This window comes from Betta splendens, chromosome 16, assembly GCF_900634795.4.
Source record: "Betta splendens chromosome 16, fBetSpl5.4, whole genome shotgun sequence".
NCBI classification, from domain to species: Eukaryota; Metazoa; Chordata; class Actinopteri; order Anabantiformes; family Osphronemidae; genus Betta; species Betta splendens.
Window position 1 is genome coordinate 19243100 of NC_040896.2, and position 15554 is coordinate 19258653.

Below are 15554 nucleotides of genomic sequence, written 5' to 3' on the forward strand. Positions count from 1 at the left end.
TCTAAGGTGTTGTTATATTAGTCCGTCTTTGTGATTTGTATTCAGTGTAACAGGATGCTATAAAATAAATCACCGGGATGTGATTACTGTCAGGACAGGACGGGACAAACCATGGACGCCACCGTGCGTAAATTCTCGAAGAGCCGTTAGAATAAAGACGCGAACTTATGACCACGAAATCAGAAATACCCTTTGTGTGATTAATGTGACCGCTGATTCCTTCCAAGCAGTCGCCGTTCAGCGCTGTGAGATGTGATTCTTTGGTGGGAGGTCAAATCTGGGTGTTCACGCTGGAGTCTGGGGGCTGTAGCCATTGAACAGCAACGTGGTGGTACATCCTAGTGGTGGCTGAAAGCAATGGGCTGAACCTCTGCTTGGGGGTTAACTCTCACACACAGCGCAGTCCCCCACACACACGGAGCCATGCGCAGCACCGAGAGACCGACGCTTCTCCCGGGCAGAAGATGACTCCAAAGTTGGCTTCGATTTGAACCGGTGAGCTCGAGCGAAACGAAGACGGCGGCTGAAGTTTTAAAATTGGACCACGAGCGCTGTTTGTTTGTTTAGTCGCCAAACGGCCGGGGAAAAAAAAGAGAGAGGCACTTTCGGAGAGCGCACCGAGGCGAGCGCGCAACCGGGAGCTACGGCGAGAGGAACTTGGTCGCGAGCGCAGACGCGGACGCAGACGCCGGCGCCACGTCTCTTTGGTGGGACAAACGAGCTTCTGACCACACTGACACTCATACCGTCGCCCGCAGGAGGACTCCCACTCATCGCGGCGGCGCTTTCTCGGAAGACGCGCGTCAAAGTTTGAAGAGCGGCGCCGCGCGTTTAAAACGCGAGAAACGCGCATACGCTTTATTGCTTTTGTCAAGAACTTTACTCATCCTGTCCACCGCCGTCGAGCCGCCACTCGACCGAGGAGATGTCCGGCAGGGGAAAACTTTCGCGTCCCGAGACGCCTCGGCGAGCGTAAACGTCGCCTCGTCTGCGTCCAAAGTCAGAAAGTTGCCGCGTGCGAAAGAACTGAACCCAAGACCTCAACACAGACGTTCACGCGACGCCGCCGCCTGAAGTTTTGGGCTACAAATGGGATCATAAAGGTCGCGGTGATGAAGATGAAAGATACTTCGTGAAGAAAAGCCGGCGTTGAATCCTGAGCACTCGTGAGTCGGTGCGCTGCGCGAGAGGAGGGGGGAAACAGTCTGACGTTCCCGGCTGAAGACCCCCCCACGCGCTGGGCATAACAAGAGATTTGGCGTGTTGTGCTGTTGGGGGAGGCTGGACAGTAAAGAGAAAAGAGACGGATAAACTCCGAGAGTGAAGCGGCTAATTGCTTGGCCCGTCCCCCATTACCATATCCAATGCGCGTCCGCTGGACTCCAGCCAATCCTCACCACCTTTACACGGTGCCATTAATCGCGAGGCATTATTCACTATCATAATTATTACACCGACATGCGCAATCCGACGCACGGCACCAGCAGCCACGGCAGCCGCACCGGCTAATTTCAGATCCCCCCCCCCTCCGCTCCGCGCCACTTCGCCAGCAGACTGTTTGCGAACTTTTGTGCGTGTTGCGTGCGCGTGTTGATTCGCTCGCTCTTCGCTGATGTATCTGCAAAACGCAGAGGCATCCCGGAGCGCACGAGCAGCAGCAACAGCAGCAGCAGCAGCAGCAGCGGCAGCGGCGGCAGCAGCGCCCGCACCGACGCCAGCAGCATGTCCCGACGCAAGCAAGCCAAGCCGCAGCACCTCAAGTCGGACGAGGATCCAGCGCTGAGCGGGGTGATTTCCGAGCACGGTGAGTGGCTTATGGTTCAGCTCAGATCTCCTTTCACACAACTTCCTCCTCACAGCTGGTGCCGCGTGTCCGCTTCACTTTGTTTCGGCTCTTTCATTTTTTTTTCTTTTACTCCTTTTTTAGTTTGAACTCAACGAAACAAAATAATACAAACTACGATGTAGTGTGTTTTTTTGCAAGCGAGTTGACATCAGGGACTACGTCTTTATAATGGATGAGCAAAAATGTAATTAAGTTATTTGGTTAAAAGTAAACACTCTGTCGAAAGCGAAGTGCACAATGTGTTTGTTTTCCCCGCAAAACTCTGTTTGCACACACGTCGTCCTGGCTGCATCATCGCTGTTATGTTATAAGAAGACTTTTGACGTCTGTGCAACCAATGAGTAAAATATTACACCACAGTTCACACGTATTTCGCCGAAGGCCTTTTACTGCAGGCCTGACTGGAAATAAAATTCATTTAATATTTTCAACATTTGCCAAAGGCGTGGGATTAAATATGTAGTCTTACTTTGAAGGGGCAGCGCGCAAACGACGTTAGAACTTGGACAATATTTGACACTGTCTCTTCCACGTTGCGTTTGAAATTCCTCACAATTTTAACAAATAGCTAATTACATTTTTTTATCATCTAAACCGGGGGATTAAAGTTGTTTTAATCATTAGTGTCGCCCGTTCCTCAGCGCTTGTGTGAGTCCCCGAAAGGCAAAATGCGGGCTCTGTTGCAGGTCGATGCCTTGTTTTGTTATGGAAATCTTTTTTGTTTACCCTCCTCACATAAATTGAGCTCACTTGATTTGTTCCCTCTTTTTTGACACAGCTCAATGAGACAAGGCTCATTTGTCTTTTATTCAGCACTCAGCCTTTTTTTTCGCAATAAAACGACCGTTACAGAGCTAAAGTCAGAACTAAAGAAACACTGCTGTAGCAAATGGATAATATAAACTGTGGCCAGACTCCGTTCCTATTATTGGTTTGTTAAAATATAGAATTTTAATTGCAGCATTTTTTACTTTTATTTTAATAAATGTGGAAAGAGCAAATTTAATTTTGAGAATATTTAGATAAATTGCTTTATCTATAAATACTCCCAGAAATAAGACAGTGATTTATTTTGTGGTATAATCATATTTTTTCTCACTATTACAACTGCTGTTCATTTATTTTCACATAGTTAAACTCATAGGTTTCCATAAAGTATTGAGCAAATCAATGCTATTATTTATGCCTTTCTACCTTGGCCCATTTTGGCCAGTTCACTTACTCACTCCCCCTCTCTCTCTCTCTCTCTGTCTCTCTCTCTCACACACACACACACACACACACACACACACACACACACACACACACACACACACACACACTTGAGAATACAAATGTGATGTAATCTCGGGGGAACAGTTCCTTTTGCATGGGGAAATGTCCACTCTGACGACTCTTGGCTCTTTTGTCCATTGGACTGTGTGGAGTTCTTTTTTATGTCATTTAATGGCGATTCACACAAACGCTGTCCTTGCTTCGGTGTTGAGATAACCTTCCTCAGATTATGGTCAGCGATATGTAACATCCATCAGGTTGCTGTCCTGTAGGATCCTGACGTGGAATTGAACTTCTCTGTTCCTGCAGTCTTATATTCAGATCATGACGTAGAATTGAATTTTAACATTATTTTAATATTAAGTCCAACAGAAAGAAGGGTTTTTTGTGGTCAGTCCACCTGGGTTGTTCTCTGTCTTTTCCCACGGTGCTTCTGTGTATGTACAGGTATCTGTTGAATGCGTTGTGTGCATGGTGTCCATGACATTGTGCTTCAGACTGGAAGTGGCCGTGGAATGTTTTCGCTCCTCTCCTTGTTGGGGCACTATAGTGGCTTGCTTGTTTTCAGGACAGGCATCGCAGTCGAACAATCGCGAGCCTTTGGCCGAGCACAGTGGGCCCATGCACGTCCACGCAAACCCAATAATGCCGCGTCTCATCCAAAGCTACCTTACAGGACGAGCTGCAGACGCCACAGCGTTGGTGTGGGTGCGTTATTGCAGCGTGATCGGATCCTCCGCCGCCCATGGCTGCGGTGCGGATGGTGACGACAGTATTGATCCTCGGCCTTGTCGAGCCGTTGCATATAATGTCGAAGGAGATCAGAAGTTCCAGTCGTCGGCTGCTTGATTTAGACTTCAAATCTTTGCACGTGGGGCTGGCGAGCACTGGAGGGCTCAAGGACACGCAACGTGCACGAGGCTGCATTTGAGGAAAAGTCTAAATTCCAGAATAGCCTATAGATGAGTGGAGTGTGACACCAACTTTTGCCTATTTTTGCCCGTCTTTCGAGCTGACCCTCGTCATCTGTGGCCGTTGTGCTCGGGACCTCTTTAATCTGCTGCATCCCCCGAAAGCACGAAAAACAAAAATCAAGTGCCAAAAAAGCACTTGTCTGGCGTATCATGACCCCCGCGGGCCTTCCAGACCCCCCCCCCCCTCCCCCCCGGGGGCACGGCGGCTCTGTACGTGTGTTAGCACAGAGAAAAGGGAGGCGGGGGTCGGCTTCCATAATGCTCGCTGACTTGACCTTTGCCAGGTCCTGCCTCTGGATGCGGAGCTCCTCGTACAATTAGAACGCGCGTGCCGGTGACCTTGGCAGCGCAGCGCACTCGTGTCCCAGAAAGTGTGAACAGCGACAGGCTTTCCATCTTAGCACCGCTTCCCCTGCATTCACTTTCAATGAGGGGGCTGCGTGTGGAATGTTCTCCCCATCCACGAACAGGATCAGGATGTAAATGTTCCTCTTATTAATATTATATATTTTTTTAAAAAAGCGCAGGTCACACCTTTAATAGAAGCTTAAAATATTCATGTTGCTGCATGTTTTGCTTCTCAGAGAACATAACGTTCGAGGCCGGACTGCACACACACACATCAGGCTGCAAAAATACAATATGTTGAGAAAATTCCCAGCTGGAAGTGACAACACAGTTGTTGCCCATTTCCCTTGCAGTGGGGCTTTGTTTGGCTTTTGTTTTAATTCCCTCTCACCATTGGGTGCAGGCCTGTGGACCACCCACGTAGTTGTGCCAAAGACATCTTTTAGGAGGCACTCAAATATGGCTGTGTCTTAATTACTAGTCAGCGCTGAAAACACAGGCGGACGAGTAAGATCCTGATTGAGAGGAAGGACTCGACTGAGAGGGGACGGCATTTTGCGGGTTTTTGAGAGGTTTGTGCCAAAGCTATCACACCTTCAAGTGACCAACACGTTTAGCTATTTGTTTTTTTTTTAGGTGTTTATCTTTGTGTCGATGATTTCATTGCTCATTAGGTCATAAGTTATTGTTACACATGAAAACATCTGAAGGAGATGCAGAGAAAAGGACAGATTCTCCTCTCATATATCTTAAACCTGCGGGAGTTTGCTTCTCCTTCATCTCTGGCTCCTTTGTACATTCGGAGACGTCGAGCCGCCTTGACCGGCGACACAGTCATCTGGACCGAGTGCCGTCACTGAATACTGTATTGCAAATGCTTACACAAACAAATCGTTAATGTTTTGGCTGCTTCACATCTGCAGGCAGTGACAAAGGCCTCTCTGTGAGTGCAGATATGACTGTACCACTCTGCAGCAGGACTGACCAGGCCGATGATACACACACACACACACACACACACACACACACACACACACACACACACACACACACACACACACACAGGGCTGCAGGGGTTGATCAGGCCTCTTTGAGTCTGAGGAGACATGGGATCATTCGAAGAGATGCATTGTGTGCTTATAACAACAGAGGCATTACTGTCCAGGGACCCGCAATAGTATATTTGTTTATTTGGAAAAATAAAATGCCATATGTATGGACGCAGCTTGAGGAAAGGACATTCAGACTGTTAATAAAGGGAGAATTATTGTCCTGTACCTTCATCAGCCAATGAAAAATTTGAATCAACACAAAAACCTGTAGACATGCAATGGAAGTATTTGATAGAAAAAAAGTGTAATTGGCAGAAGAATTCCGACGCTGTGGAGCCCAGCAGGCCGCCCTCCCCCCGCCCAGCTCGGGCTGGACCCACAGTGATGCATCTCTCTTTAGGGTCTCGATTTCTCCTCAGATGCGTGAGAAAAAGGCATTTTAAAGGGGCAGGAGGAGGAGGCAGTGAGTGCAGAGGCTCTTCGGACGCCACTCGCTGCCTCGCTTCGTGGAAATAAAATTCGGAGCAGCACAGTTTGGCTGTTGAAGTGTGAGGAGGGGATACGCCTGCAATGGCCACGGCGACGCCATTAACTTTACCTTAACGCAGAGTAAATGTTGCCACTGTCTTGTCTGTGGCTGTATTCATTAAGTGAATCTGGAAATTATTAAGACTGGGGTAATTTGCGATTGCTTCGCTCAATGCCCAGCTCTGTGGCTTTCACAGAATCAGTGGAAAGCATGAATACCTCATCTGATATAATATGTCAGATTAGCGGTTTCAGTTAGCATGCCAAAGATTGCTGAGCAAGATAGCGGACACACAGATTCAATGTCCACAATCTCCCTATTGACTATGCTCAGCTTAATATTTGCATCTGGGTAAATGAAGACTCTTAAAGGAATGAAAAACGGATTGGATTTTTTTCATCCAGTCCTTTCTCGTGGTACAGGAAAATCAATACCCCCCCCCACGGACACACACACACACATAGAGGAAAACACTTTTTCATTGTCTTGCAAAACACAAATCAACCACAAAATGTCGCCTTCACAAGCGGCACTACATGATGATCCTGCACTGTTTCACATTGATTGTGAATGCAAATGCAATCGATTATAAACATACACACCGTTTTATTATTTTCAGTTAAGGCAAAATTTAATGGTGTATTTTGGTGTCGACATACAGTAGCAAACTGACAGCAGCTTTTTTATTAGTAGTTACAAATTTTTTACTCAGTGTATTATTTATTTGAATTAATAAGAAAATCGTCATGACTAGTGGACGCTGCACATGAACAGTAAAAGAAAAACATATTATACAGTAAAATTAAAAATAATTGGAGATATTTTTAAATTGGTAATTTTTTACTTAAATTAGCAGCAACGTTTTTTTATTTTTAATATAGAAATATAATTTGTGACTTTGATGTAGTTAGGCTGTACAGTTTTATGTGCACGCTACAAAGCATCCTCCAATAACAGCAAAAAGATTTTCTTCAGATTTTCTTTTCACCTTTTTTTTTAAATTGTGTACAATATTTGTTTCTGTTGTGCGTCTGTGTAACTGTGTGAGAAGGTGCCAGTGAGTGTTAGGTCAGAGGCAGACAAAGGCCCCCACTTGTAATTGTATGAATGAATAAAAGAGATTGACAGTAATACCATTCTAATAACTAATCAGCTCAACACAATGCCTACTCATTTGTGTTGACCTTTCAACCCTCAATTATGGAAATGAGTTCTGCTGTCCGCTGCTGGGCTAAGGAGATTTTTAGCCTGCTGTCACATGCCGCTTACGACTGCACTGCCTTATTCCTCTTAACTGGTCCTGCAGCTGTGGTACAGGATTGAAAATGAAAACCATGAAACAAATGTTTTTCATTTTGTTTCATTTATGATTTTACGGACTAAAAGCTGGAGGGAGAGGTGGCACTGGCAGTGCAAAGTGGATGTAATGCAACTCCAAAAGTAAAAGGATTCTCTGCCCTTGATTTCTGCATATCTGTTCTTTAACATTTAACTGAGAAACTTATACAATTAAGTATAAACAGATCAAGTTGTCAGCCCTTCCCTCAGCGACGAGGGGAACACAGAGTCCATCCAAAGCTTTTCTGTTGATAATTAGTTATGTTCCAAACACCAGACCTTGGTGCGTCATGCTCCTTTTGTCAGAAATGATAAAAGAAGCAATGGATTTCTTCACTAATGAGTTGTTATAATTGGCAGAAATGCTACGTCTGCTTCACCATGGTTTGCTCCATTTTAACCTTTAAAATGAGCGTAGCTACTGTATTAATCTAATAATTGTTCCCATATAATAGGGGACGGCGTTAATGCTGGATGGTGAGTGCAGTTTGTAATGTGTAGTGTTTTCTAGGAGCTTTTGAAGTAAACACTGCTCTCAATAAGTCCTTTTATCTCTTACTTCCAATCAAAATCAGCCTGGTCAGGTCTATTGAGTGAAATCCACTTATATGATTAGGAGACATTTCAGGACACATGAATAATTAAAAACATGTAGATACAGGCCTGTTTTTAATTATTATGAACTTTCCCCATATCAAACTAATTGTTTCTCTTTAGGATGAAAATGTTTTTATAAATAAAGTTTTAGTAATTTGCAATAAATAAATATGAAACGTCTGAGAATATTTTGCATGTTGTGTGAATTTAGTATAATTTGTGGATATAATCACCAGATCTACATCGTTAATTGCTAAGCTGTGCAGACGGCTGTAAAATAAATCACACAAAGGACGCTGCGGTGGCGGAACACATCCGTGTAACAGAAGGGACGTACACAGGCAGCAGACGCACACGCGGTGTAACTCCAACACAAAAAATAAACACAGGTTTTGATCAGGTGTGAATTAGGCCTGTGTTCTCGGCTCCTATGACTCTTGATGGTTGCATGTGGAAGAGGAAGTGGCTTCCTACAACTGTGATTAAACATGTGTAACTAATCAGAGACTTTGCTGCCATGGCACTAGCATGTAATTTGTTGAGTCTTATTTCAGAGAGCTCTGGAGGGGGGAGAGGGAGAGGGAATAAGCAACACTGGGACCTTCTTAACTAGGAGGATTTCTGTTTTGTTTGAACATTTAAGAAACAATCTTATTCTTATTTTTATTTTTATTTTTATTCTTATTCTTATTCTTATTCTTATTCTTATTCTTATTCTTATTCTTATTCTTATTCTTATTCTTATTCTTATTTGTTTTGTTTTGTTTTGTTTTGTTTTGTTTTGTTTTGTGTATGTTAATATGCAGGACATCTATAAAAATAATAGTTTCCTGTCTCTTTAATATTAAAACTGTATTGGCCTGTATGGCCCCTCACTTAGATTCAGGACCAAAGCAATACCTTTGCAATGCAAAATGAAAGGCATTTGAAATTCAGGTAGGAATAGACTGGGCTTGCTAGCAGAGGGGAATCCTAATGCGGCCATCAAAGTCTTGATTTGTACCCAACAGATGAGGCAGTCGTGAATTGTATGAAATATTGGAAATCAATAGCTTCTATGGAATTTCATTAAGCGGCAGTATCCACATTTGATAGGCCCTCATAATTTGATGGATTGCACAAAGAAAATTATTAGCTGGCTCTATGGAGAGGGTGCTAATGTGCAAACCTGGGCCTTGAGAATTGGTGAACTAGGGCAATTTGTTCAGAGTAAAAAAAAATAAAAAGATTATTGATTCAGTTTATGTTAAAAGAGAGGAAAAAAATCAACGGTTAAATCCTTGCAGTAGTGCACCGCAAAATATGTGTGGATTCTTTATTGATTATTTATTCATTAATTCTTCTCTTCTTTTGCTCTCTCTCTCTCTTTTCCCTCCCGCCCCACTGAACCACCCTCCTTGCAGCACGAGGTGATGCGCTGGACGATGCCGATAGCGGGAACGAGAGCCGCAGCGGCAGTGAAGAAACCCATGTATGTGAGAAGTGTTGCGCTGAATTCTTCAAGTGGTCAGACTTCTGTGAACATTTAAAGAGCTGCACTAAGAACCCCCTGGTGCTCATAGTGAATGATAATGAGGACACACCTAACCCCTCCCAGGAATATCCAACAGAGCCTTCCCCTGTTCCCAGCTGCCCTAGTGAACAGGCCGACAGCGAGGACCCCAGGGAGGGCAGCCACAGTCCTGCTGGTGAGGGTGATGATGTCCCAGAGACAGGGACCTTAAATGGGCTAAATGTCCTAGAAAAGGAGGACGAGCAGATGGAAGTAGAGCTTTCTCCTGACAAAACAATGGATCCTGACGAGAGAGACGTGACATCCCCTGAGCCAGACGGCTCCCTACCTCAACTCCATGATGTCGGGCCCTCCACTGTTACAAGCTACACCATGCCAAGCACCAATGTTACCTTGGAGACACTGCATGGCACCCGGGTCGCGGTAGCCCAGTTCTCGCAGAGCGTGAGGGCGGCAGCAGGCACTGGGGTTTCCACCATGGCCATTCCCATGATCCTGGACCAGTTGATGGCCCTGCAGCAGCAGCAAATACACCAGCTGCAGCTGATAGAACAGATACGCAGTCAGGTGGCGCTGATGAACAGACAGCCTGGCTCACAGACTTCTCTTAGCCACCATCACAATGCTGCTGGAAACCAGGGGTCTGTCACAAATCAGCTCCAGCTACACAACTTCATCACTCCTCCCATCCATCAGCTGCCCGTGAGGTTGCCGGCTACTCTCCCTGGTCAAGGCCCTTCGTCTCTGACCTCAGCAATAGAAGGGTCACTCTCTCAAACATCGCAAAGTGGCAGTCAGCAGTCTGGTTCTTCAATGCCGAACTCATCCTCGAGTAATTCAGTGTTTCCCCAGCCCGGTGGTACTGGACTGTCATCTCTACTTCCTTCCTGCTCGTCCTCACTCACAAACAACAACATTAGCACCACTACCACAAGTGGTGGAATCAGCAGCATCAGCTCAGCCCTTTCCAGGAACTCCACCTCCCCTCCTTCCCTCAGTCACAGTAGCCTTCTGAGCTCTGCCTCCAGTCTACCACTGATACCTCACAGCTCGTCCAGCAGCGTTATCTTCCCTAACCCTCTGGCCAGCATAGCAGCTACAGCGAACGCGCTGGACCCACTCTCCGCTCTCATGAAGCACCGCAAGGGGAAGCCCCCGAATGTGTCTGTGTTTGACACTAAGCCCAGCTCTGAGGACCCCTTCTTCAAGCATAAGTGTCGGTTCTGTGCCAAGGTGTTTGGCAGTGACAGTGCACTACAGATCCACCTGCGCTCCCACACTGGAGAGAGGCCATACAAATGTAACATATGTGGCAACCGCTTCTCCACCAAGGGAAATCTAAAAGTCCACTTCCAGAGGCACAAAGAGAAATACCCCCATATTCAAATGAATCCTTACCCGGTGCCAGAGTACCTGGACAACGTGCCCACAAGCTCAGGCATCCCATATGGCATGTCTTTACCCCCAGAAAAACCTGTAACCACATGGCTAGACAGCAAACCCGTCCTCCCAACAGTGCCCACCTCAGTTGGGCTCCAGCTGCCTCCCACGCTACCGAGTATGATGGGAGGATTTGGTGAGTCTCCAAGCCTCACTCCACTCAACAGATCACCTCAAAGGCCATCTCCACCGTCAAGCGAATGTGCATCTCTTTCCCCCAACCTTGTCAGTGATTCCGGCATGACCACTACTTCACCCTCCCCAAAACCAAGCTTAGGGAGTGACATGCCTCCTCTCTTGAAACCTGAAGGTATTCTTCTTCCGCCAAGCTGCTCTACCAGACCAGGGGAGAACACCACCACTACAACGACGGTAACTCAAGTGGTTCTTTCCACTACCATCACCTCCACTAATTCACTCAGCGGTGGGCAGGTCACTGAACCCGTCACAAGCCTAAACTCTGTTTCCAACCCTGTCTCCCATCCTGTCCTTCCCATGCTCTCAGAGCAGTTCAAGGCCAAGTTTCCCTTTGGGGGCCTCTTAGACTCTATGCAAACCTCAGAGACATCAAAACTGCAGCAACTTGTCGAAAATATCGACAAGAAAATGACTGATCCAAACCAGTGTGTCATCTGTCATCGCGTTTTGAGCTGTCAGAGTGCTCTCAAGATGCACTACCGTATCCACACAGGCGAGAGGCCTTTCAAATGCAAGATATGTGGCCGAGCATTTACAACTAAGGGAAACCTGAAAACACACTTTGGTGTCCACAGATCTAAACCCCCGCTTCGTGTCCAGCATTCATGCCCTATTTGCCAGAAAAAGTTCACCAACGCTGTTGTGCTGCAGCAGCACATCCGCATGCACATGGGAGGGCAGATCCCCAACACGCCAGTCCCTGAAAACCTACAGGAGATGGACAATGACCCCATGTTTGATGAGAAGAGCCTTGATGCAATGAGTAATTATGATGATGACCTTTTGGATGAAATGGAGCAGGCTATGGACGATGAATCTGACTTAAAAGAGGGGGATGTGGACCCGTCTAAACCTTACTCACCTGGGAGCTCCCCTCCTACTTCCATCATATCAAGCATCGCTGCAATGGAAAACCAAATGAAGATGATTGACTCCACTGTCAACATGACCCAGACGTTTGGTCAGAAGCCTATGCAGAACGGCAGTAGCTTTGGTGGAGAGACCGACTGCTTTACCACTGATTCTTTGTCCGCGACAGGGGATGCTGAAGGTCAAAGCCTGGGAAGCCCTGCTTTGTCGGAGTCCTCTGGCTCCATGCAGCATTTGTCCCCAGCTCACAGTCATCCTGAGAGCCAGCGATCTAAATCCCCAGCTACACTCAACAATAACAACGGTGGTGCCATGATAGCAGAGGAGGGCCACGAGAACAATATACCTGGCGTAACAATAGTAAAGTCGGAAAAATCAGAGACCCCATCTCCTCTTTCTCTAACCGAAGGCACTGGAGCTCTTGATCTGACTGCCACTCAACCCAGCAGGCACTTTATCAAGGAGGAGAGCCACTTCAACATGCTGTTTCTCAACAGAGACCGGGGTATGTATGTGTAGAGTCAACCAACCTGAATGCTTGTTTACAGATGTAGATAAGAACATATGTTTTGAGTTGTAACACTTAACTAGTGTAACGTTCCTCTGACTTCTTTCCAGGGCTAAGTACACCGAATCTGGCCAGCACCGCATCCAACATGATCAAAATGGAAATGAACGGACACGTCAGCAAGTCCGTCTCTCTAAGCGACAACTCTCACCTGCCTATCGGCATCCAGATTCCTGCTGCAGTGCCCCAGGCCACCATGAACTCCAGCATTAACCCCATGCTGGCACCACCACCTCCACGCCGCACCCCTAAGCAGCATAACTGCCACTCATGCGGGAAGAATTTCTCTTCTGCCAGCGCTCTACAAATCCACGAACGCACACACACTGGCGAGAAGCCTTTTGCCTGCTCAATTTGTGGAAGGGCTTTTACCACAAAGGGCAATCTCAAGGTAAGAGACAGTTTGATTAAGATCAGTTTGAATTTTCTATGAATGATGCTGTGATGGTAGGATCATGTCTCGTTTGTGACTCAGCTTTTTATTTCATTGCTGTTCTTAGGTTCATATGGGTACACACATGTGGAACAACGCTCCGGCCCGAAGGGGTCGGCGATTGTCTGTGGAGAATCCCATGGCCCTGCTGGGCGGGGATGCCATGAAGTTCAGCGAGATGTTCCAGAAGGATCTGGCGGCTCGGGCCATGAACGTTGACCCAGGCTTCTGGAACCAGTACGCAGCCGCTATCACAAATGGCCTGGCCACGAAAAACAATGAAATCTCTGTTATCCAGAACGGAGGCATCACCCAGCTGCCCGTTAGCCTCGGCGGTACAGGAATCACTTCACTGGGAGCCATACCGGGAGGAATGGACCGTGTTCACACTGGTGGCAGTCCTCCCATGACGGCGATGGAGAAGACTGGCCTGGAGGTTGGAGCCAGTCGGCCCTTTTCCAGATTTATGGAGGAGAACAAAGAGATTGGGATCAATTGAAAACACTTTTCTGTATTATTTCAAGGTAGGCGCTTTGCAAAGACTAAGAGTTTGATGAAGAGAGAACAAAACTGTTGATCCAGTATGAACTCATGCATTATGTACAGATGAAATATTTTTTGTTTGTTTTTGGAAACATAGTATTTAGTATTGATTAGAAGTCTTTGCCTTCCACCCCCTCCCTCCCCACTTGATATTTCGCCTATACAAAGAATACTGTCTCTTGTTTGAGAATATGTCGTCTTGCAAGATTTGCATGGTACTTATTGGTTTTTATCAGTACGTTTGACTGCTTTTATGAATTTTCTTTGAAAACCAGGATCCTGCCTCATTTATGATGAGCAAGCATCTAATGTGGACTGTACTAAAACAGAAAAGAACAGAGGTTTGTTAAAAGTATGGCCTTTGTCTAATGAACCTTGTTTCTGATTGCTCTTTTACATAGAAAAGGCTCATGGATAGGCTGAAGAAAAGACTGAAGTATAGTGTTTCTGTGCTCGCCTGATATTTTTTTCTCATGAACTAGAAAACTTGAAAAAAATAATGTTTGAACTATTTTAACCTTTACATTTAGTCTCCCAGCATTGTCTTATACTATTGTCCTGTGTCTTTAGTATTTATGATATTGACAAAAAAGCGGGTATACAAAAATATATTTAATGGCCCAAACATTTTATTGATCTTTTGTTTTCTAAACTGCAGGCTTCGCTGATCAATATCTCAATAAAGACAATATGTGATTTGATTTGAAGAACAGAGAAAAGTTGTAGGTTTTCTTTGGATATCTATCGAGACCATGTGTACGTTGTCAAATGGTGAAGAAGCTAGAGATATTCGAAGCTGCTATGACCACAGCCCTACTTTTAACCTTTGTAAAAGAAAAAAGAAATGATCCTTTTGAAGAAATATCTATGTATAGAAATACAGACAAATCTAAAACAGGTATGCATATTTTGTATCACATAAAAATAGACATCATGAGTTGAGAGTATTTGTCATGTTTGTGAATGCACTTTTTAAAAACACGACGTTTTGTCTGTGAGTTACCGTTAACCTTTTGACTGAGCTATCTATCACATGCTGTTTTCTTTGTTTTCAGCGTGCCACTCCTACAATTTGCAGAGTCGGTTCTCTGGTATTCTGTTCCTGCATCTGTGCTACTCGTCAGAGTGCAAACTCATCACTCAATCAGATCCTTCTTGAATAAAAAAGAAAAAAAAACACGTGTGTTTGAATAGTTTCCTTCCTGGATCATGGATCATGTTTTCTTTCATCTATAAATGTAAATTGAAATAGCAATTTAATAATAATAATAATAATAATAATAATAATAATAATAATAATAATAATAATAATAATAATAATAATAATAATAATAATAATAATAACAACTGTTTTAAAAATATTTAAAATATACAGCATCATAAAAATATTTTAGTAGGTGATTTATCTTGCTATTAATATATTACTTGAAATGTTTTTTTCATATTTATTAATCACATCATCTGTAACAAAAAATCACTCCTTATTTTTTTCAATTTGGATTTTTTTGGCATTCTATAAAAGACAACATATGATTCTTTATGTTTTTACATTGTTGATAATACAGTATAAATATGAATATGAGTGTTGTGTGTGTTTGTGTGAGATTTCTCACTTTACTTATGCCACATTCTACACAATGTGTCATACCTTAGAAAAGCAAGCATTAATATGCCAAATAGTGGGAAGAGTGGCTGTACCCAGGCACATCCTTTTATGATGTGGTTCTCTGAAACCCCTGGAAGGAGCGTGGATGTGCTGTGTCTGGGCAGTGCCGCACACTGTGTGCGACTGAGGGAGGTCATCATTTGTCCATACGTGTGTGGATCAACGGGAGCCTCCTTCCTACAGTACACAAAACACATGGTGCACATGTGTCTGAACACACACTCCCAATCTCACACTCCCACAAAATGTCCATGTTCTCACTTTCTCCAACATAAAACAAGACAACACGCAATCACGCCGAATATCCTTGGAGGAGGGAAATATGGCCCCGCTGGGAAGCGTGCAGATGCATCAGGTGCAAGAT

At 45.0% G+C, this 15554-nt stretch overlaps 1 protein-coding gene across 2 annotated transcripts; it reads left to right on the forward strand.

Annotated features, from left to right (window-relative positions):
* The first annotated feature begins 302 nt into the window (after nucleotides 1-302).
* On the forward strand, nucleotides 303-14704 carry LOC114843295 (sal-like protein 3). 2 transcript variants are annotated; one of them, XM_055503304.1, is made up of 5 exons: nucleotides 303-1804; nucleotides 9363-12485; nucleotides 12599-12939; nucleotides 13049-13505; nucleotides 14580-14704. In XM_055503304.1, exons 1-4 carry the CDS (start codon nucleotides 1723-1725, stop codon nucleotides 13478-13480), a joined length of 3978 nt encoding a protein of 1325 aa, XP_055359279.1. In that variant the 5' UTR covers nucleotides 303-1722; the 3' UTR covers nucleotides 13481-13505; nucleotides 14580-14704. The 2 variants fall into 2 exon arrangements, with proteins under 2 accessions (XP_055359279.1, XP_028985553.1); XM_029129720.3 differs by lacking the exon at nucleotides 14580-14704 and having other exon boundaries at nucleotides 305-1804; nucleotides 13049-14563.
* The last annotated feature ends 850 nt before the right edge of the window (nucleotides 14705-15554 follow it).

Excerpts from the sequence above, each read along its gene's own strand:
- LOC114843295 (XM_055503304.1), top strand. The coding sequence starts at position 1,723 with ATGTCCCGACGCAAGCAAGCCAAGCCGCAGCACCTCAAGTCGGACGAG. Across the intron at positions 12,486-12,598 it reads GTTTCTCAACAGAGACCGGG|GGCTAAGTACACCGAATCTG; the intron begins GTATGTATGTGT and ends ACTTCTTTCCAG. Across the intron at positions 12,940-13,048 it reads CCACAAAGGGCAATCTCAAG|GTTCATATGGGTACACACAT; the intron begins GTAAGAGACAGT and ends TGCTGTTCTTAG.